Source organism: Sinohyriopsis cumingii, chromosome 7 (genome assembly GCF_028554795.1).
Source record: "Sinohyriopsis cumingii isolate HCF-2022 chromosome 7, ASM2855479v2, whole genome shotgun sequence".
Taxonomy (NCBI): domain Eukaryota; kingdom Metazoa; phylum Mollusca; class Bivalvia; order Unionida; family Unionidae; genus Sinohyriopsis; species Sinohyriopsis cumingii.
Window position 1 is genome coordinate 5,256,976 of NC_142967.1, and position 22,858 is coordinate 5,279,833.

Genomic DNA, 22,858 nt, shown 5'->3' on the forward strand with positions numbered 1-22,858 from the left:
GTATTTGCAGTCAAATTAAAGACCATGGTTGTAAATATTAAACTAAGGCACACAAACAGTACCGGCCTTAGCAAACGCGGGGCCCGATTTGGATTAGTTTGGCGGGGCCGCCCTGGATTTACGCAGCGGGGCCTCCTGTGAGCACGGCATTTTGAAAATAAACTTATAAGTTTGATATCATTTTAACTTAAACTTTTCTTCCATCGCTTTAAAATTATTTTCTATCTATAGGCCGGCCCTGCTCGCAAACACGCCTTATTTCATATTTTCAAAATTATTCTAAGACGAAAGTTTTCGTATCGTAATATTTGTTCAATTCTTTGATACAAAAGGAATATTTTCTGACCTTTCTAAAAATAATTTTTCTAGGTGTTGGTTTGTTTTGTTTTTAAACATGTTTTATTTTTTTGTTAGATATGTTAAAGGGTAACCATAAGTTCTTCCAAAATTAGCCTTTCTCATAACAAATACAAAACACAAAATAGTTCGTGCATCACATAAAACTTAAGAAAGAGCAATTAAAAGAATACTTCAAAGAATGTAAGTGCTATTTTAATCTAAAGCAATCATTGTTTGAGGTGTTAGATCAAAACTGAATAAAGAAAAGTGAGGCTGTAAGGGCGAATGAGACATATTCATGCATATAGAATAGGTAATATCAGTAACACGATCATTATATGTTATATAAAACATGCTTTATTCTAATTTTGTTAAGCATCATCATTGTGCCCCGGTTGAATCAAAAATATACCTACACTATTTAATGACAAATAATACACTTACCAGCCAGAATGAATCATTTATCCATCAACACATTAATCCATAAGCAAATTTCATGGTAGCACATGCCATATTTCCAGGACAGAAAAATAAATGTTCAAAGAATCGGTGAACTTGAAAGTTTAGCACATGGTTACCAGCTGGAGTCCGTTTTTGGAGGGTCTATTATACACGGGGGTAATTTTACAATCAACATTAAGGACAGTACAAGTATGACACACACAGTTTCACCTCCTCCAAATAAAAGAATAGTTATATACGATAGTGACACAGATCTCTAACTACCCATGAATAATCTAAAGAAAGATGTTACTCTTCTTTACGGATTGTACTAAGTATAACTAAAGTAAAGCTGAGTAGACAATATCGTTTCATTATTTACAATATAACTTTTCAAAATTGGAACTAATGAAAATAAAATAGTTTCTTGTAATAAATATTAATTATTTATTGTCATATATTATATGTGATAATACCTCATTATTATGAGATGCTTTATGTTGTTATTTTTCTCTGCTCACGCGTATAAACTGTGTACTTCGGACGCAACGGTCACACCACAGCCATCATTAATATAATTATATTCATGCGCCACATGTAAACATTGGACGTGAACACTAGCTAAGAATTACTTTTACTTTAAAGGAAAATATTGGGTGAGAAATAATCTACGTTGATGTTTGGACCGAGACAAGGGAATCATAGTTGTGGGTTTATAGTATATGTCTCCCCACGAGGCTTGCTCGAGTGGGGAGACATATAACATAAACCCGCGACTGGGATTCCTTTGTCTCGGTCCAAACCCCAACATAGATTCTATATCTCAAACCTTTTATAGAACATCAATAAGGAAATTGTTGTCAAATTATATATATATATATATATATATATATATATATATATATATATATATATATATATATATATATATATACATACTGATGTTGAGAAAGAATGTGACCATATCGGGAAATTTAACGGCTAGCATCAAAGTTAGTAATCCACCTGAGTTAATATCGGCTTAAAATTGTATAAATTTGTAATTTTGTTTGTCTATTCCGCCATAAGAAATAGCTATCTGACATCTATATGCCAATACTTTTTACAAAATATTTACCTTTACTCTCTGTTATTAATTACAATTAATGTCAGTCTATAAATACATTCAGTTACTAACAAATACAATATTGATGAGAGGAATGTTAGATTGATGTGTACAAAGAATTTGTTTAACAAAATTAATTTGCTGCTGTGCAATGAGTCACAGTCGAGACCGACAATTATTTGGCTTCACTATGTCAGTCCAGATTAAAGAGCACTTTGTTGATTTTCATTTTTTAAAAGTCAAGTTAAATGATGTTGATTGATACGCATCGAACGAGTACTTTCATAAACGTTTACCTAGCGAAGACAATCTCCTGACGTACCGTCCATTATATTTATATAGTGGGCAAAACTAAAGCTCTGTCTCAGTAATAAATCAATACTATGTACAACACCTACAAATAGCAGTGTATGTACGTATGTATGTATGTATGTATATATGTATGTATGTATGTTTGTATGTATGTATGTACTTATGCGTGTATGTATGTATGTATGTATGTACTTATGTATGTACTTATGTATGTATGTATGTATGTATGTATGTATGCATGCATGTATGTATGTATGTATGTATTCGTCTAATGATCTTCAATTTTAAAGAAGTAAATAAATAATCCATTCCCATTCCCTCCACCCGTCGCTGTCTCTCTTCTGTTGGAGATTGTTGTTTGCTTATCGTTTACAGCAGCGATGGGGGCTCCGAGTGGCCGAGTGGTCTAAAGCGCTCTCCGTTATGGATCACTGCCATCTCAACTCTGTCTGCGTGGGTTCGAGTCTGGGATTCGGCTAATGTGGGTATGTGAGATAGCTTGCCAGTAGCTTCTCGTGGGTCGGTGGTTCTTTCCGGGGTTTTCCCGGGTTCTTCCTCCACCATTAATACTGGCCGCCATGTATAGCCTATCGTGTGCTGAAAAATGGCGTTAAACCCTACAACAGCAACAACAGCGATGATGATCAAATAAAGCAACTATGAAACTTAATCATTCTATGGATCTTTCTAATTTCTTGAACTCCTTGAAAATTATTCTGAAATATTAACGGCACAACAAGAAAAGAAAACTCTCATGTGAATCTTTTCCAGTTATCGTTTTAATTCACGTTCATATTCCACCCAATGAAACAGGAAAAATAAAAGCAATGTGACTTCTCTAATATAATGATTGCATACACTGACTACTAAAGAACAGCCGACCATCATAACTTGGGTAAAGTAAACAACAAGTTAACGTTAAACAGAATGTGTTTGTGATCTTGATCTTCTGCGTAAATGGTAACTATCATTTGTATATAGTTTAATGAAAGTACGTTACACGGTTTCTCTGCTTTGTGTTGTGACAGTATAAAGTATGTATTAGGGGTGAACACCAGCTCAACACATTATTGGCTATAGAGTGCTCATTAATATTAAGGTTTTAAAATTGTCAGTATACAGACTCGAAAAGTTGACCTCTTGGCAGATACGCCCTTCTAACAAAACGTAAACATGAAGCACTATAATATTATAGTTAAAAGGTAATGACGTTAGTATTCTGCACAAAGTATGTAATATCAAAAATATAGGCAAAGATGAAACATTTGACGCATTACATCTGTAAGCAGTACTGAGAAAGTTGCATTTCTTTCGTTAGCTCCAACAGAGCTGTTGAATAAAGATCCCGATTAAAAAGTTAGCATGAAATTTATAAGGCGAGTCGTGAACTGTTGTTGTTGTTGTGGGGTTTAACGCCATTTTTCAGCACACGATAAGCTATGCATGGCGGCCAATATTAATGGTGGAGGAAGAACCCGGGAAAACCCCGGGAAGAACCACGGACCCACGAGAAGCTACTGGCAATCTTTCTCACATATCTACATTGGCCGAATCCTAGACTCGAACCCACGCAGAGAGAGGTGAAATGGCAGTGATCCATAACGGAAAGCGCTTTTAACCACTCGGCCACTCGGGGCCCCAGTCGTGAACTTGTTACTATGCCAGTGCTACAGCATCTTCACTTGCGAAGAATCACCAGTCTACGCATCATGGCTGGCAACAATGGTGCTGCATTTAAAAATAATTCTCAACAATTGAAGATAGTTATAGGAAGTAACAAGAGGCTAAAGTAGGTATGAGATCTCTCACGTGACACACATCTGCATGGGAGTCAATTGCATTGGCCAAGAAACCTTGATCAGCACCATGCTTTCAGTCGAACTTTTCCTTAAATTTTTTATTGCAAATGTTATTAAAACATTTGTTTCAAGGTAGATTTATATGTTATAATTGTTGTTTGCTTGGGGTTTTATTTTTTTTCTTCTAAATTTTAATAAATATTCGTTCATATGTCATAACACATCAACATCATTAATCCCAAATAAAAGGTTTTAGAAAGGATGATTTATGTTAAGAGTTGGTTAAATTCTGCTTAGTTTTATTTTCAGATAAGGTTGTTTGAACATTTTATATATTTAGTGACAGAGAAGAAATCAATGAATATATGTGGGTGCTACTATCCAGTACACCCTGCCAACTGACAATGTTGCGAATGTATTACTACTCAACGCTATCTATATTAAAACTGTACCAGCCATTCCCGCCACATTCACAGTTTTCGGGAATGTAGATACCGCTTGCGTGAGATAATGAGAAATGGACCCGCTACATAGTGTCATTTACGCAGGTCCAATCGACTACATGACGTGATCATTCAGATATTTGTAATAGTGTTTGCATTTTCGTATGTTTTCTTACATGTGTGTGTGTGTGTGTGTGTGTGTGTGAGAGAGAGAGAGAGAGAGAGAGAGAGAGAGAGAGAGAGAGAGAATTAAATACCATATGACTTGTCGACAGACAACAGATGAACAGATTGATCCAGGCAGTAAGAGACAATTAGCAACAATCAATGTTTTATTTTTTAAACACACACAAACAAACACACTCACACTGTATCCATAAGAATATAGTATTTCTACAACAATCGACCACTGATGTACGGAGCTGCACTACAAGACAAGACTTGATTACATTCAGGTTGTCAAGGTTACACAATTTGAGGTATATAAGAAAAGAACATGAAGCGTGTGATGAAATTACATGATGCTTAACAGGGTTTACAATATTTGGAAAACAATCTAAAAACCTTCAAATATTTTTTTTATGAGTCGTACGGAACCTGTTAATCAACTGATCCCATTTTTAAACTAAAACAGTCTCAGTCAACCATATTCCTGCGTTATTCATCAACAGATTACATTTATAAACTACAATAGTCTTAGTCAACCAGATTCCAGAGTGGCTCTTTGAGAGCTTCCCCATATGAGGGACTGTATAAATTCTTCACTGATCTGTATTATCAAAACAAGGTGTTTATGGCAAAACGTTGTAGAAGTGAAAACTACAAAGTCTTTTCTCCCTATCTCCCTTTTTTCTATGCATATTGTAAAGAATAATTCAAACTAAAATAATATTGAAACCATACAAGGATATATGTTAACGCCACTACCAATGCATGGCTCTATCTGCCAGCCAAAAATATGCATTGTAGATGTAAGTGGCATGAACGTTTGCCTTATGCTTGCTTGTTTGTTTGTTTTTGTATTTTGTTGTTTTGCTTGTTTGCTTTTTGTGGGGGACGTATCCATAATATTTATTTTTTGATTAACTGGTTGCGCCTGCATTTATTTATAACTTATTTTCAGTTGGCAATGAGAAGGTGGTGTTCCATTCAGTGCGTTGTTCTTGCATATTAAGCGCGCGATCACGGTCATGCCGAGCAGTAGCGTGGGAAAATGGTCTGGCATTCCTTAAAGTATGATAGTAAACCAAACTTTGGACATGCATACAAAGTCGAATGCCTGAGCTAAACATAGGTACCAAATTTATTACGCTACGCAAAATGTACCTTGAAATAACAGCGTTTATTTTTAAATGGGTCGCGTGAGAAAGGGGAGAAGTATCCTCTCTAGTGGTTATTGTATAGTACATGTATGACAGGTAAATTGTAAGCAACGGTACGAGCCCCTGTGGTAACGTCAATCAAACGCGTTCCCTCAAGACCTCTGAGTTTATGACACTGCGTCAAAATTGGGGTAGAGTCAAATTAGGTTTAAGACGATATTTCTAGAAAAAAAAATCTTGTGTTTGGCGACTAGTAAATAACACATCCCTCTGTCCAGTGGCCATTTCGAGTTTCGCGCTAAATATAGCCGTTGCCAAATACATGAAAAATCTAAACTGTCCGTATCTGTGTTTCATGCATCAAAATTGTACATTTTAATAAACCGGTGAGATCATATCCTCATATTGTTTGTCAGTATTAACACATTTTGTTTGGTGTGGATGGGATGGGATTGGTATATATTTATCAGACGAGATACCTATGCATTGCACACCAAAAAAGAGTGTCCGACCGGACTATTTGATAGTTGGATAATTATACATAGACACCGGTAATTCAAGGACGCAGTATGGGCAGCAGACTTATACCAAGCAATTTTGTCAAAAATGTTATGCAAAATGGAATTGGAAGATATATCTGCCAGCTTCAAAGAGTTACCATAGAATTCTGCAAGTCAGATGGAAGCAGTCGAGGAACCAGGTCAATTCCTGAGGAAACGAGAAAGCTTTATTATTAGCTGAACTCGATTTTCAACAACACCTTTCGTACAAATGATGCATACTGTACAGTACAAAACAGAATACAGTAGTATAGTAGTCCTACAGCGTAAAACGTACCTCCAGATATTTATGTTTAGGTCGCCCTAAACATTAAGTATCAGGGGAGAAGTCTTCGATTGTATAACTAACTTCAGTATCGGCAACATTGGGTGATTTGACACCTAGTCCTACAATGTAAGACATAGCACATGTTAGTTTTGTTTTAGTGTCTTACTATCCAAATAACGGCCTTGTATAGCGTGTTCCGATGTCAACGACATCAAAACGACTAGTCAAAGTTTCAAGAATATCTCACACATTTTGTAGCATATATTGACACTCTTCCACTAATGTATGTATAATTAATATACTTACTGTGCTGTCTTTATCCTGGCAGAACGAAAATATGAAACTAGCAAATGGACGCATTTTCATCTTCCGTTGACATACGTTTGAATTTGTTGCAGTGTGACGGTAGTTGAGGTATGCCTAAGTATGTTTAAGTAGGTTCATGTGGCGGATATGTTTCTTGAACAAAACGAAATGTTGCTTTACAGTTCCATTAGGCATAATATATTTTGATTTGTTTTGTTCAAGAATAATATTTCAACTTAACCTGATTTCGGCATTTCCGGCTTTCAGCGCTTTCCAGTCAACTGAGATGTAGGTCAATGAAACTTGAAAACGGGTCCATTTCTTTTGTGAGAATTTGAATTTATTAAAGAAAAGTCATCAGAGTAAGTAAAGTCTGACTAAAACATTATGACTTTACTTTGTAGAAAAGTGCCATTATTTTTATTACCAGCTGTGTGAGATATTCCTGAAAATTTGACTTTTGTTACGATATTAGTCGACATTAAAGCACACTACACAGTGCTGTTAGTTAGGCAGTAAGACCCTGACACCCAAAACATAAATATTGGCATCAAGGTCTTACATGTAGGAGTAACTTCACACCATATTCCTAAGCCAGGCATCAAGAAATTGCAGTAAATTTCTGACAGTAGCAAATGGAGATGAATTTTTTCCCAAATTTTTGAATAAATAAATATTGAATTATTTCTGCATAATACGAATGTGCAGAAATTTAAAAAAATGAACTCGCCAGGATGATATCCTTTCAAATAAATTTCACAGTAAGCATTCAAATACATGCACTGCCCAGCATTTTTAAAATTGGTGTTTGGTAATCTATTGAGAAATCTTGAGCTCATGTAATTAATTTCAAGTTAAAATTAGTATATTTCTTAAATATGGTTATATGGAAATGTTGTGTTAACATTCAGTAGACAGAATAGACTTTTCTATGTTCTAGGTAGTCCTACAATGTAAGACAGCAAATGTTTTTGTTTTAATGCTGTCTTACTACCCAGATAACAGTCTTGTATAGCATGTTCCGATATCAGTTGACATTGGAATGAGTGGTCAATGTTTCAGGAATATCTCACACACTTGGCAGCCTGTATAGACACTCTTCCACTAATGTATGTGTAACTAATATATTTAGTGTGCTGTCTTTATCCTGGTAGAATGAAAATATGACACTAGCAAATGGATGCATTTTTATGTTCTGTTGACATATATTTGAATTTGTTGCAATGCGATGGTAGTTGAGGTTTACCGAAGTATGTTTAAGTAGGTTTATGTGGGGGATATGTTACTTGAACAAAACGAAACATTGAATACAGTTCCAATAGGCATAATATATATATATATATATATATATATATATATATATATATATATATATATATATATATTATTCGTTTTTGTTCAAGAATAATATTTCAACTTAACCTGATTTCAGTATTCCCAGTTTTCGTCACTTACCAGCCAACTGAAATGTAGGCCAACGAAACTTGAAAACAGGTCCATTTCTTTTGTGAGAATTTAAATTTATTAGAGAAAAAACATCAGTAAAGTCTGACAAAACATTATAACTTTACTTTATAGAAAAGCATCATTATTGGTTGCTAGTTGTGTGTGATATTCCTGAAAATTCGACTTTCGTTACACTGTTAGTCAACATCAAAACATGCTACACAGCGTCTTTAAGCAGTAAGACCCATCACCACTCAGAACAAAATTATTGGGTGATGTGTCTTGCATTGTAGGACTATGTTCCAGGTACATTTGAAGCTTTTCAGTGCCGTTATCTCAAGTGGTCCCTCCCAACTTGTTTGCAAGAAATAATACTGAGTCATGCAGAAGCTGAAATTATGCTACTTATAAAACCAATAGTGTATATTTGTTACAGTGTTCTGTACATATATCCATTGATCAGTAATCACAATTTAGTAAACGACAATTGCCATTATAGAATTTAGTCATGATAAGAGAGAAGTTCCTCATTCAGTGTATCATATTGTAATGGTGGCATAGCTGGATTAACCCTGTGGAGGCCTTTAGGCAGTCAAAATGTTGGGGCCTCCCTTGCAAATTATCTCCTAATGCTTTATCAATATTATTTTGATCCATTATCGTGGGTCTCTTAGGCTCGTGCCTACTCTGCCTATTTGGTAATCTGGCACTGAATGGCGATCACAATAAACAGAGAAACACTGAAAAACTGAAATACACATGTATTTACATGTTCTCTGTGTATATATCAGCGTACACATAGGAATTATGATTTGTTTTTGTTTGAATAATAATATAAAGCAAAATAAAATATGATTTATGTGATTTTGATGTGAATTATTTCCTTTTTTCTTATTTATAGCTGAATTCATGTTATGGCATCACTCGGTTGTTCTTGATTTTGATGGATATGATAAACAGAGAATCACAGCAATACATACACAAAATGAAAATAATCTAAAGTATTCGTCGACATTATATTATATATTTACTTTAACTTTTGAATAATATGATTTAATTATCCATTCTGGAAATTATCTCAGTTCCAGAATGATCATTCTTTATCATACCACATCCATTCCGAAATGGAATGATCATCTGTTTGTGATACCTGTTCAATCAAGTACGACCGATTGATGAGTGCAATAACTAGGAGAAAAGCAAATAATTCGTATCCGAATTGCTCGGATCATATTTTATTTTGCTCTTTATTACTATTCAAACAAAAACAAATCATAATTCATGTGTTTACACCAACATATACACTAAGAACATGTAAATACATGTGTATTTGTGTATATCGGTTTTCAGTGTAGTTTGCTATTTATTGTAACCCTTTTCTTGTAATGGTTTTGTGCTATATTTTCATTGGAGTAAATCTTTATTTCTGTGGTGCAAACTGTGGATGTTGCAACATTAAATTTTGTATATCTCAAGTTGGCAATATTTTCTCAGTAATTCTGAATCATTTTGACCAATTCTGAGCAGTATTTTGCATTTCATGAGGTTGTTACATTGTGAAATGGAGGGAGAGAAGAAAATGGCTGAGCTTGTTTTCCAGAAATATTTATGATTATGTATTTTGTTTTTTTATTTTTAAATACAGAAATGCTGCAGATTGATTTTCTGTTCTTTATAATGACAACATTCATTCAGATTAATAGTCACAAGAAATGAATTGATTTTCTTTTCTTCAAAATTATTCAAAATAGTTTAAATATTACCTCCTTTTTGCCTGTACTAAACATGTCAATTTAAATATAAGTGTATCTAGACTAGAAACTTACTCTGAGCAGATGATCTGGCAGTTATATCTAGGTGATCACGATCACATACATATAACTACCGCTAGTATCATTATCACCTGTCATTCATCAAGTTCAAGTCAAACATCAAAAATACATTACACATGAAATGTTGTACCAAAATTTTATAATACATTTAGTTTAATGAGTGACAGTAGGGTTTTTTTTGTTGTTATAATCTGATTCCTTGGTATACATGTCCAATTTGTCATACAATGATGTTTTTGTGTGATTTGGAAATCAATTTATATCATATTGTTGCCACTGGTTACATTTTTTATATAAGCACATGCAATGAAGAGTTATTGTTTTTGCTGTCTTGGGTGTCCTTTTTAAAGTTGTATTTCAGGGTTTTCATACAAATATTTTCACTACTGTAGCATTATTTTCTTTGAATAAATTCCAAAGTATTTAAAAAGTTGTCATTGGTCAGTGTATATGTTTGGTTATTTTGTTTTACTGTTTTGAAAGATGATGTTCTTGTTTATTTCCTCTAAATATGTTGTGCGAAAGGCCCATCATATTTTCTAAATATAGACAGTTGACCTTTCAACCAGGCATACATTCAGTCTTTGGCTTATTACATATGAAAGTGGAAAAAGTACCAGAGATAATGAGCCTGCCCTCTAAAAAAATTCAGTTTTGATCACCAGTTCCTTCAAATGACAGCAACATTACAGTCCAGTCTTAAATTTTGTGGGCAGAGTTATTACTGTTGCTAATCTTAACTATTGCGTAAATTGTAGTTTTGTGGACAGACAGTGTTTTCAGGTGTTCTTTCTATTTAGAGAAAGAATTAAAGATGTGTCAGTTTAAATACTGTAATGTTCTCACACTATCCTATTTGTACCCCACAACAGATTTGAAAAACAATAGTGATCAAGGGTATGAAACTGGTGCAAATCTTTATAATTTCTTACCTGATTGTTTCCAGGGGGTCCCAAACACTAGCAACTTGTTGGAATTTCAAATCAAATCAGTTGCCATATTTGGTGGTCTATTGATTTCAAGCCGTAGATGTGATGTAGTTCATTGTCATTGGAAATCTCAATAATTCCGTAAATTTTGGATTTACATCTCTATGAAGACATGCATACATTCATTTTATTTGTAAAGCTTTTGTTATAAATATTCAAACTGGACGTATCCTGATGACAGTTTTTACTGAAATGGACCACTCTACAAACCAGAAATGGACAGCGAGCAGTATTACTGCTTGTTTACATTGAGAGTTTTTGTTTGCGCAAAAGTTTCAATAATTCAGCAGTGTTAGGGCTGCCATGGTGACAATCAGGTTCGAAATTATAAACCAATGAATGAATGATGTGCATTTTTTATATCCTTGATGCTTCTTGTTTTTAAAATTGGTATGGGGGTACAAACAAACAGGAGGGTCTGTGAATACTATAATAATGACTTGTGTTACATGTTTAGGCTCTAATAAACTGTAACAAAGAAAAAATGAAAGCAACAAGCTTTCTAAAATTTAACAAACGATTTATTTCCCTGGAAAATTGGGGAAAAAAAGAACTTATGGATTTAAGAATCAAATCCAAAAAATATTCCAAGAATAATCCACAAATAAAATTTTAGAAGTCATAGTAATAAAATGTTCAAATAAAATTTGAGTTTGAATCCTGACGAAAATCCAAAGGTGATGAAGTATGCTATAGCTAGTATTGTGCGGTTATGTCTACAGATCTTTGTTGTTACACTGACAATAATATTCTGTGTTTGAATTCTGAATAAAATTTAAAGATATGTATTTGTCCAAGAATTCTGTATGAGCACTCTAATATTTCCAGGAGAAAGAACTAGTCTGTTAGAATCAAAATAATTTGAATAAAAATGAAAATTAACTCTAAACTGGTCACAACAAAACAAACACCTTGACTTCAAGTGTTTTTAAGCCCAAGCTGACTAAATTCTCTAGAAACATCAGTATTAAACATGACTACTGTGAGATTCTGGTAAAACCAGAATTTTGAAATAGAGGCTGTTTAAAGTCACATATTCCCAGTATGATCGTGACAAAAACCAATCATTTTACTCCAAGAATAAGATAAAAATAGAAGGTTGTTTACTTGACTCATTGGTTTCTGAATCAAGGTTGGGATTTAGGTCCACTTTAGGTGTTTACGATATAACATTCAGGTCAGACTAATTTCTGGAAAATATAAAATTCCAGTAGACAGAATTACATTACTTTAACATGTAAAAAGATTGTAAATTTTTTTAAAACTTTCAGACAATTAAATTAAATCAAATATACATAACATATGTATCACCATGTCAGCCTATTCTGCACGTCATACTACATGTATTCTGCACAATGTTCTGTGATTTCCGTAAACATTGGTTTGGGTGTTGTTTTTGGTTAAAATTCCTATTTGAATCAATAAAGAACAGTTGTTCTTTAATTTAGTTAAGTTATATTCATACAGTGTGAAAAGATATCCCACATTTCTGTTTTAATTGCATATGAAAATGTGTCATTAAAATATCAGCTTGAATGCTCTCCATTGACCTTCTCGAATTTGTAACTCCAAATCTATATGAATATATGCTCTAATTCATCAAAACCTACTATGTTCATCGTTTAGAATCATACAAATAAATACATGATTTAAATGATACAAATATTTACCTTAGAACAATACTGCCTCCTAATCCAAGTTTCCAATTTTGCAAGAAGTTGCCCCACACCTACTGGATTTTCTGTTAACCATTTTGTCAACTTAATGCTCAAGAAAGATTGGCAGGAAATTCCTGGGCATATTGTATGTTTCAAACTGGTTAAATAATATTATTTTCCTAAATAAACAAGACATTGTAAACACATTACAGCCAAATCATTGTTGGTTGTCTTCAGCTTAGTAGCTTTTTAAATTTATAAAATGTTGAAATTTTTAATTAAAAAAAAATAGGTTTAGTCTGCCTAATATCTCATGCCATTAAGTAACTTTGTTATGTTGAATTTTCTAAAACCAGCTATAAACCTGGCCTAGTTCCTTGGTTGAAATGCTGTTGGATAGAGTCTAAAGTAATGTATTCCATTTCCATAGCTGATACATAAACATTACATCTTTTCAAAGACATATGCAGACATATTCTGAGTAATAAAAACATGGGTAGTATTCTGTGTGACCACCATTATTTCTACACTTCCTATTATATTTTCCATTAAAATTAGCTTGTATTTATAAAAAAAGTTGTGAATGTTTACAATCATGTACCTCTTTTTTTAAAAAATGAAACAGAAATAAAATGTTTTGTTTTTGAAGTACACTAAAATCAGAAAAATACATCTAAAATTAATTATACTGCACTAAATCACAAGAATAAGTATTTGAATAGTATTTAGTACATGCATGAACAGAACAGCTAAATGTACAGGCTGTTAGGCAGCAAGAAAGGTATTTATGAAGTGATTGATTACTTGAGAAAATGTACAATTTTAAAAAATGAATTACTAATTTGAATAATAATTAAGTGATAATTACAGTAGTATATGTTTTAGTTAAAACATTACTTGAAAATGTGTGAAATTAAATTTTAAGAACATCTTTTGAAATTGCTGTATACAGGTTCCAGTATGAAATGACTAGGTTTTGAAACAACTGACATTCTTATGGAACACTGTTCTGGCATGTTTGATTGCTTCACATTCATTATAACACAGGGTTTCCCGTCAATGTACTGTTAATCCCCATGTTACAGCATGAACCCTGTTCCCTCACCTGGATTGATTTTGGACCATAACAGGAGGGATTGGTAATGGAGTGCAGGCTTGAAGTAACTGTAATATTGCTGGATGACATTCATCTGTTCAACAGTGTTAGATTTTTTGAATTCATTCAAATGGTTGTGAAATTTACATTTTTTATGTGCAAAACTAGGATACATGCATGATTTTTTATTTCTGCTGCAGTCAATTTTAGTTGTCCACCATGCTAGTGTTGGGCATTACTTTCTCAGTGTTTGATGGATGGATATGGAACCTAGTTAGTGTCCTGTTTTAACTTATATTACATTTGGATGCAATATATAATAGAATCTTGTGAACTAAAATAGTGTTGCAGTTATTAATGGATTTCCATTGTATTTAATACCATAATTTATATATTATGATTATTGTTTGTTGATGTTACTTATTGGCATGTCACTGAGAGGTTTTGCCCTTTTTATTTACAGATAGGTGCAATATATGACAGTCTATTGTCTGCATTTAGTTTGTCAGCTATTGGTGGATTTCTGTAATAATTTGGGCTTATCATAATCATCATGTGTATATGTGCATAGCAAGAAGTCATTGTTGTTTCCTGATTTTTGTAAGAGTTATTGCCCTTGACTTATGGCTGGTTGCAAAAGTCTCAGTTGTTTACAGTTATGACTGTACTTTAGACTTGTCTCACTAATGGGGATATGGTTTGATTTGGTGTTTTATGGTACTGCAGCTAATGAGGTTATTCTGTGCAAGTAAAGTTTATTGTTGAAGGAGCCATCATTGGCTGATCGATTTGTGTGATTGGAACCCATCTGGTCATACATACAACACCTTGACGACTGAAATACACTGTTACATGTAATGATGTGAGTAGGGATGGATACTGAATGGGCAGAAGTATGTTTAGATTGGCAAATCGCTCACCATTACCATTTTCTCCAGTGAAATTTATTTAAAATATTACAGAGCATTCAGTTAGTACTTGCAGTGCATTATGGATCTGGATACACAAATGCTAGTCTTGAACCCCCAGCCTTTTAAGATTGTTCATCATGTGTACCCACAGGAACTAGTTATTGCCTGCCAGATTTCTGAAACAATCCTGTCTTCCTCAACAGGTTATAAGAAAAAGTCCTAATTTGCAAGAAAGGTAATATAGTCTCTTAAATTTGGATTGTAAAGAAAATGAATTACTAAACTAAAATAGTACCAGATGATGATGTCTTTGATTAATATAGTCAATTATGTTTGTTCCATTAAACTGCATTGATTTGCATGGGATGTTAATTATTTTACATCAACTAAGAGACACAGTAATGTTTACTACATCAAACTTTGATTGGCCTGGGATGTTAATTATTTTACATGTACTAAAGAGACATAGTCAATAATATTTATTCCATCAAACTTTCATTGATTGGCCTGGGATAATGATTTTACATATACTAAGAGACATAGTCAATAATATTTACTAATGAAGCTTGCATTGACTTGCATGGGATGTTAATCATTTTACATCTACTAAGAGACATCTTCCTCTCTTACCTGAATCTCCAGTGTTCTCATCTGGACCTGTATTTTTTGAAGATTGAGCATCATTAACTTAAAGTGTCAAAAGACTGCAGAGCCTTAGATAATTCTATGCAGATGTAGTCATAAAGTGGAATAAATGTAATTTAGATTGACTATATGAAGCTGAGAAATATTAGTGTATTTTAGATATTTTAACCTTAATAGTTTCACAGTTATCTTAAAATTCCTGTCTTCTTTCAGGGATTTCATTGAGAATTACTTGCTGGACTTTGCAAAGAGCAACCCAGGAATAGTCGTGTATCTAAAGCCCAGAAGACACAAGCATCCTCACCTTTGTGCTGAATACTGTAAGAGAAGTCATTTTTAAAGTTTTAAAGTTGTGTAATGGTTTCGTTACTTGTGGTCTGGAACTAAGCCATGCTTGAGTACATACCGACTTCAAAATTATGCCCCTCTAGAAAATGTTTGAAAAGTTAAATTTGAGCTCAAAATCGCTATGTTAAGCCCCAAAGTGTCCAATTTGTTTCAAAACCTAACTCTAATGCAGGTATGCTATTTTAGTTTGTAGATTGGTGTTGCACCCTGAGTGTCAAATCATGGGTTTCCCACATTTGTTCTCCAGTGTCCTGCAAGTATTGACCCTCTTGCATCCAATTATAGCTGCCACGACAGCTGTCTGGACAGTCTTGTTATTGCTACTCTTCTTTAATGAATGATCACATTGACACAAAGTTGCACCAAATGACTTTTTAGTTGGTCTTAAATGAAAATGGTGCTGATTGTACATCAGTATAGCTGCTGTTGTGGATGTGAAACAAATCTTATTGCAAAAGATTATCAGACTTTAAGCACTCAGCATTAAAGAAGAATAGACAGTCTAATCCTGAGTTCATGGAAATTCTTTTTGAGCAATAGAATTGTCATTTTGGGTCCATGTACCATCATCCAAAGGTCTGCTTGGTTTCTTGACCAAGGCTTTCTTGTGCTGCTGCAGGTTATAATTTGCAGAAACCAATAATGGTTAAGGTGGCCAGGGCACCATTCACCTGCATGTTGACATTCAAGTTCTTATGCCAGATATTTGTTGGCCACAACCAATAGGGACACATAATTAGTCCAGAAGCTTTCATATTTGGTGCTGGCTGCCTGGCCGCTGCACTCATTCTGCGCCAGCACAGGGCCACCTTCGCAAATATTTTTCTTTGCAGTATGAAATTTGCCAAATTAAAACATTTGGAGTCACTTTTCAGCCATAGGAGCTATTTTATGCCATCATGCAGGGACTTAAATATATGCCTAATATTATATTGGCCCTATTTTTAATCTTTATGAACATGACAATAAACCATTTTTAATACATTTCAAAGTACAAGAATAATTATTAATAAATATAACAATACCATTATATACTTTAAAGTTCAATGTATAGCATATGAAAAGCAAGAATGAATAAGAAAGAATGTTTCTTTGTAACTGATAATATACAAAATACTGCTTAGTTTTATGAACAATGCCACTGGCACTTCATCAATGTCTGCCTCTTTTTCTTTCCCCAATACCGTTTCATAAATGCCTTCCTGAAATCAAAATTCACAACACTGGGCCCATCAATAGAAATTATCATTAGACTTTTTCAGAGTAGATATACCCATAGAACTTTGTAAGTTTTTTTTATCAGATTCTTGCGACTGAACCTGGTATCTGCCTCAGATGCAGCTGGATATAAATCTTTGTTTTTCATTGCTAGATATCCATATTCTTTGTGCTTGATTCAAACTTGTTTTATAAAGTAATTTTTTAATTTTTTGTTCACATAAGTGATTCTGGTCCTTTAAGGTCAACAACTGGCATCCTTCTAGCAGCATCCTGTGTTACTCAGTTAAGTTCAGAACACAACAATGTGTTATTTAAGTAAATAATCCCTAAAACACTAAGCAGTTCCAAGTATATCTCATTCAGTTTGCAATAAACATAACAGCAGGTGCAAATGACACCAAATCATTTTGCTGACCTGTTCAATGGTAGAGTATATCCCCCAGTCATTCCTATTTTCTTACAAATAATATTTAATTGTTCTCAAAACTGACCAACAGCTTGAAGTTAGCTGCAGTCGTGTTTGAAATATGTCTTATTTATCATCTACCAACAAGATCCACTGACTACTGCAGATAGTGAAAACGGGTATTAAGTGGCCCAAGTCGCTTATATTAATGAAATATAAAAAAATTTACTTTGTAAAAATTTGTCGCCAGCAACTTTCACCAGTTAGTAAAAAATAGTGCCACTTTCAAAATTCTTTCACATTTGACAACAAATATGAAGCCTAGCGGAGGCCCAGCAGCAGGATGCAGTTTACACAAATTGAAAGTGCTTCCATATCAGTCATGAAGGTTCGCCTGATGGAAAGCAAAGAGTCTCAAATTCATCATCATATATGAGTCCACTTTATAAAATGCTTGGATTTCAGACCATGATCAAGCTCATAAACATAAATATTATTATTATTACCTTTAACATTTCCAGGTGGTCATTTGCAGTGGAGCCATTTACTATGATGGATATAAATAATACTGCAGAGCTGTATGGGTGCACTGCTGTGTTCACATAATCTTTTGTGGTCACATCTTGTGGCCACCATCAGCACATACAGATTTACAATTGTGTTTAATGTCTGTGTAGCTGGAAATGCTTTTGCCAGCCTTGAAGACCCTTCCAGCATCCTGGGCGTCAACATTGCTTTTTGTTCAGGGCATCAACATAACATTCTATATAAATATATGCCAAGCTCATAAATAAAACATCAGATCCCAACAAGCGGAATATTATCAACAGTTAATCCTTCACTGATGTTATGACTAAAGAGAAACCTGTTCTGTTGAATGTGTATGTAAACAACTGCAGTTGTTTTGCACAAAAAAACTGATGCCCTTTAAATGAGTCAAACTGACTTGATGCCTGCTTACATAAATCAAACCATTAACTATTCTCAGTATTGGCCATCGCTGACCAGAATTATATAAAAGGGGCATCACGGGAAAATGAGGCACTTCATGGGACACATTACATGAAGAAACGGTGGATCTTCTGAAAATTTCATGTGTATTGACCCAGAAGCTCATGTCCTAGAGAGCATTGATTAAATTTGACTGTCATGGCTTTGATTAACTAATTGGTTTCCAGGGGGTGGCCATCCGAGATTGTGACTATGTATGACAGCGTGATTTTGCTGTTGCCAGTTTTCATGGTAAGAAATTGCCTTGAGAATTAAAGGTGTTGATAGGGATTGGGTACTGAAGGATCATCATCAGGTTTGAGATGGGTTGGCCTCCCTAGTAGGCTCTTTAGCTTTATGGATGGCTTTTCAACTGGCCCTTTGCTTGGAAGACTTTAATATCTACACTTGTTGTGACTGTCTTGCCAACCTTTGTAATTTGCACTCCTTCTGCATTACTTAAAAAATTTGGTCCCCTTTCTTTCGGTCTTTGTGTCCTGTATTGTAAAGGCAGTGATGGCAAGCTGGGTGGGGGGCTGGCATTTAGGCAGTGGAGGCCTAGGCAATGGCACCTTGCATGGCTCATCCCAAATCCTTAGTGTTTACTTCCTGACATGTGCAGCCACTACTGCATCTAGTGAATCATATTTGTATTTAGAGATCTGACCCTCTAGTGGAGCGTTCATTATATGCTATGGCTAATAACTTTTGTCTGAATAAAAATGTATTGCAAGTAGTTGTCACTAGACATCAACCTTGTGTGCATCACTCATGATTATTGCAGTACGAGGCAGGACATGCATTAGTCTAAATGAAAGCCTGTCTATATCAGTTGCCAGTTCATATATCAGCCTGGTGTATGTCACTCAGGGTAGACTTGATACACACATCCTTTGTCTAAATGGAAATTAATCACTGGACATGGTATGAATCTTACAGCTTTTATCTAAACAAGAGTTTATTTATGTCATTTACTGAACCATGTTGACCCGTAGGAGGAACTGAATGGCTCGAGTTTTTTCCACCCTTCAGCTTTCTCGGTTTTGACTTTTATCCTGTGTCACTAAACTTGGAGAAATGAAGAAATCTATCAGTTTTGGAGCCAAAAGGTCAAAGGGCAAGTTTATTGTGAATGAAGGCAGAAAAAATGGTTTCTGAATAAAAACAGTATTCATGACATAGTAGACCATGGCTTGTTCTTGAAGGTAAGGATAAAGCCTACCATATTTGCAAATTTGGTAAATTTTCCATCCTTCATCCATATATAAGTCGATGCTGAGTATAAAACAAGACCAGATCAACACCTCGGCTTCGTCTTTTTCACTTTTTTTATGTGGATAATTAAATGTAACTAAAAGTACCTAATTTGTTTCACATTAAATATTTTAAGCGTATTATGTACTTTTAGCTACATATAAATTTATGCTGACCAGAAATTTATTGAGTTACAGATAGAATAAAATTTGTGATGCTGTGTGGAATTAGACTATAAATTCCAGTTTGATAAATATTAAAAGTATCAATGTATGCTATTTCATATTACCAGCAGTAGGGAAACTGAATCATTAATGCTAAAATGCTTTCTTCACATTTTGTTATTAAGAGAGATACATAGAGAGATGCAATGTATTCCATCGTGTCTTTCTTGCACCTTGTGTTCAAAATAAAATATGACCCGATATATGAGAGAGAGAGAGATTCCAGCTCTTCATGTTTTTTTTTACCTTATTGCCCTTGTTTAGCTGAAGCTTTTGTCAAAGAGAGAAACATTAATAAATTAAGGAGTAAATGTAAACTAGAAAATACATACCATACTCCTTCAGGGTTTAATATTCACAATAGTTATATCCATATAGACTCCGTTTAAGTTAAATCTCAAGAATGACCATTTTGCATTCTGTCTAGTTTTCTTTGCAAGTATAATAACCTCTCCATTTCCAACAGATAAGATTTTTTTTAAAAGTGCATGTACTCTTCCTGTATTTAGGCGGCAGTTGTTTTTTTTATCTTTGCTCATGCTATATGTTACTGTAATTGCTCTCAGACGTTTAGGCAAGTTTAAAATATGTCAATGATTGAGAAATTTACACAAGTAACCATCAGGCATTTCCTTTCATTATATGGTACCGAACTTCATAATACCCATTTCCCTTTTGGTAGCCTCACTAATCTGATCTGATCTGCTGAAACTTGACCTCAGACAGGTGTTAGCTTAAGAAAACCTGAATACAGCTGTTGCATATTTAATTAGCTTGTGTGTACCACTACAAAACCACCTAATTCTTGGACAGTGGAAGTGATAACTAAAACTAGAAGAAATTGCTTATCTATTAGAAATAATTGATATTGGAATATCATACTGCATTTTTTTACACAAGTAAGGTAAGAGACATCAAGTAAATGAACAATAAAATACAGATTGCTGTACACTTTCACTCTCCCTTTCTTTCATAATGGGGCATAACTTTTATTTGATCATAAGGTGCAATAAGAAAATTCTGATGGAGTATCTGTCTTTGTCATGACTTTTCATCATCTAACTTGTCAGTTCTAGCACACATATATCAAATTTAAACAACATATATTGCAGCCAACGTATATTACTAATTCATGCTGCTTTAGCATAATTACATCTGATGTAAGTTAATTTTTAATACTGACCATCATGCAATTGCTTAAACTACTACTTCATTTTTATACACTATCTCTTCCCCGAAATGAAATATTACTTTACACATTATTTTGCATACTTTTTTATATTTTTTTAACATACAAAAGATATGTGACATACGATACAGCAATTCAGATGACAAAACCCGTATATAAGTCAATTTGGAGTATAAGACGAAGCTAAGATTTTCTGGTCAGAAAGTATTGTTTTATAGGCTGGTAAATATGTTACTCATTTGAAGGTTTGATTTTAGAGTAAACATCATAGAGAAAAGACATGGTTTCTACAAAATAACATTAGCTGTACCTCGCAGACCTGCACTAAACTATGAATGGCTGGTACTTGTGGTAAGGACAAAAATCTGTCAATTTTAGACTCCAACAGTCAAGATCATTTTACTGAAAGCAGGAACATTGCTCAGAAATTTACATTTACGACCCTTCAAAATGGAGTTGGGATGTAATTTTGCCAGTCACTCTATTCATTGTTTTTCATTTTGTCAGGGCTATCTTTCATACTGTTTCATCAAGGGTCACTTAAACTAAAAAGTGATTTCGTCCAATAGTATTGCTTGTAATAATCAATCCATATTTTCCTTTGCTCATTTTGGAGGTGATGGCTTTCTCTGCATTATATGACAGCATGTAATTCATTGTTATTCAGAATTAGTTTCAGTAGAATGTTGATAATTCTACTATACGTTCTTTTATTATACATCCACCATAAGGCAGATCATATTATGTTATCTCCCTCCAGTCATCCGTTCCCAATTCATTTTTGCACTTCTACATCTACATGTACCATTGCAAAACTCTGAAAGTACTGTAGCTTGTGTTTGGTGCAAGAAAAACTATTGATTTTTGGTTTAAAAGAAATGTGATTATGCATAGCTTGCAGTAATATGTTGGGTCATTTGTATATTTGACCACCAGTTAGCATTAATTAATTGAGAGCATGGTTAACATGACTGAGTACCTCTAAAAATATGGTTTTCACACAATGTTTATTCAAATGAGAATGAAATGTCTCCTGTCAAATCAATCATACTTAAGGGAATAAGCATTCCTCCTGCCCACTTTTGGCTTGCCAGTTGGATGTGAATCTCAGCCTTTAAACAATAATCCGTTTGATTGGTCATCAAATTGTTTTTCAGAAGAGTATCATAAAGCATATTTTTAAGATGGCCCCAGAGTGTTATGCTTGTTGTAAAATGTTTTGTTTCCAGTATTCTCAACATATTGGGTTTCATGTATACTTTCTCTATTCTCTACCAAATATGTTTTATATCTAATTTTAGTATTCTGTACCCTATATATCTCATGTCTGGTTTCAGTAAATGGCTACAAGGAATCTATTCCTGTGGCTAACATGAGCAAGGATGAAGTTGCTCAGTGGTTGGGGATTCTTAGAGGAAGGACTGGAGTACAAATTGTGCGACTTAGGAAACCCTGGCACACAGACAATCCCAGCATACAGGGAATATGGCATCCTTTCATGTTTAAAGACCCGTCTATCAATGCCAAGCCCTTCCCAAAGAAGTTACCACCATACAAGTCGGATAATATGTCAGCAACAGAATATTTATTACAACTGAAACAAGAACAGCTGAAAATTACACAGGGAGACTCTTGCTGACCTGTATCTGTATAAAGATTTTTTATACTCTCAGCACAGTAAATGAATATCTGTTACTTAATTTTACTTTGTGTCTTGTTTTTTTTCTTTTACACCTTTGTTTGTGACATTGTGC

At 34.1% G+C, this 22,858-nt stretch overlaps 2 protein-coding genes across 2 annotated transcripts in view; one reads left to right on the forward strand and one right to left on the reverse strand.

The window, feature by feature from the left end:
• The window catches only part of LOC149794669 (uncharacterized), a 54,285-nt gene that overhangs the window by 14,933 nt on the left and 16,494 nt on the right, over positions 1-22,858 (reverse strand). The gene's annotated exons all lie outside the window — the stretch shown is intronic.
• On the forward strand, positions 6,288-22,809 carry LOC149794670 (large ribosomal subunit protein mL43-like). The gene is made up of 3 exons (XM_089964276.1): positions 6,288-6,461; positions 15,686-15,792; positions 22,442-22,809. Exons 1-3 carry the CDS (start codon positions 6,331-6,333, stop codon positions 22,741-22,743), a joined length of 540 nt encoding a protein of 179 aa, XP_089820402.1. The 5' UTR covers positions 6,288-6,330; the 3' UTR covers positions 22,744-22,809.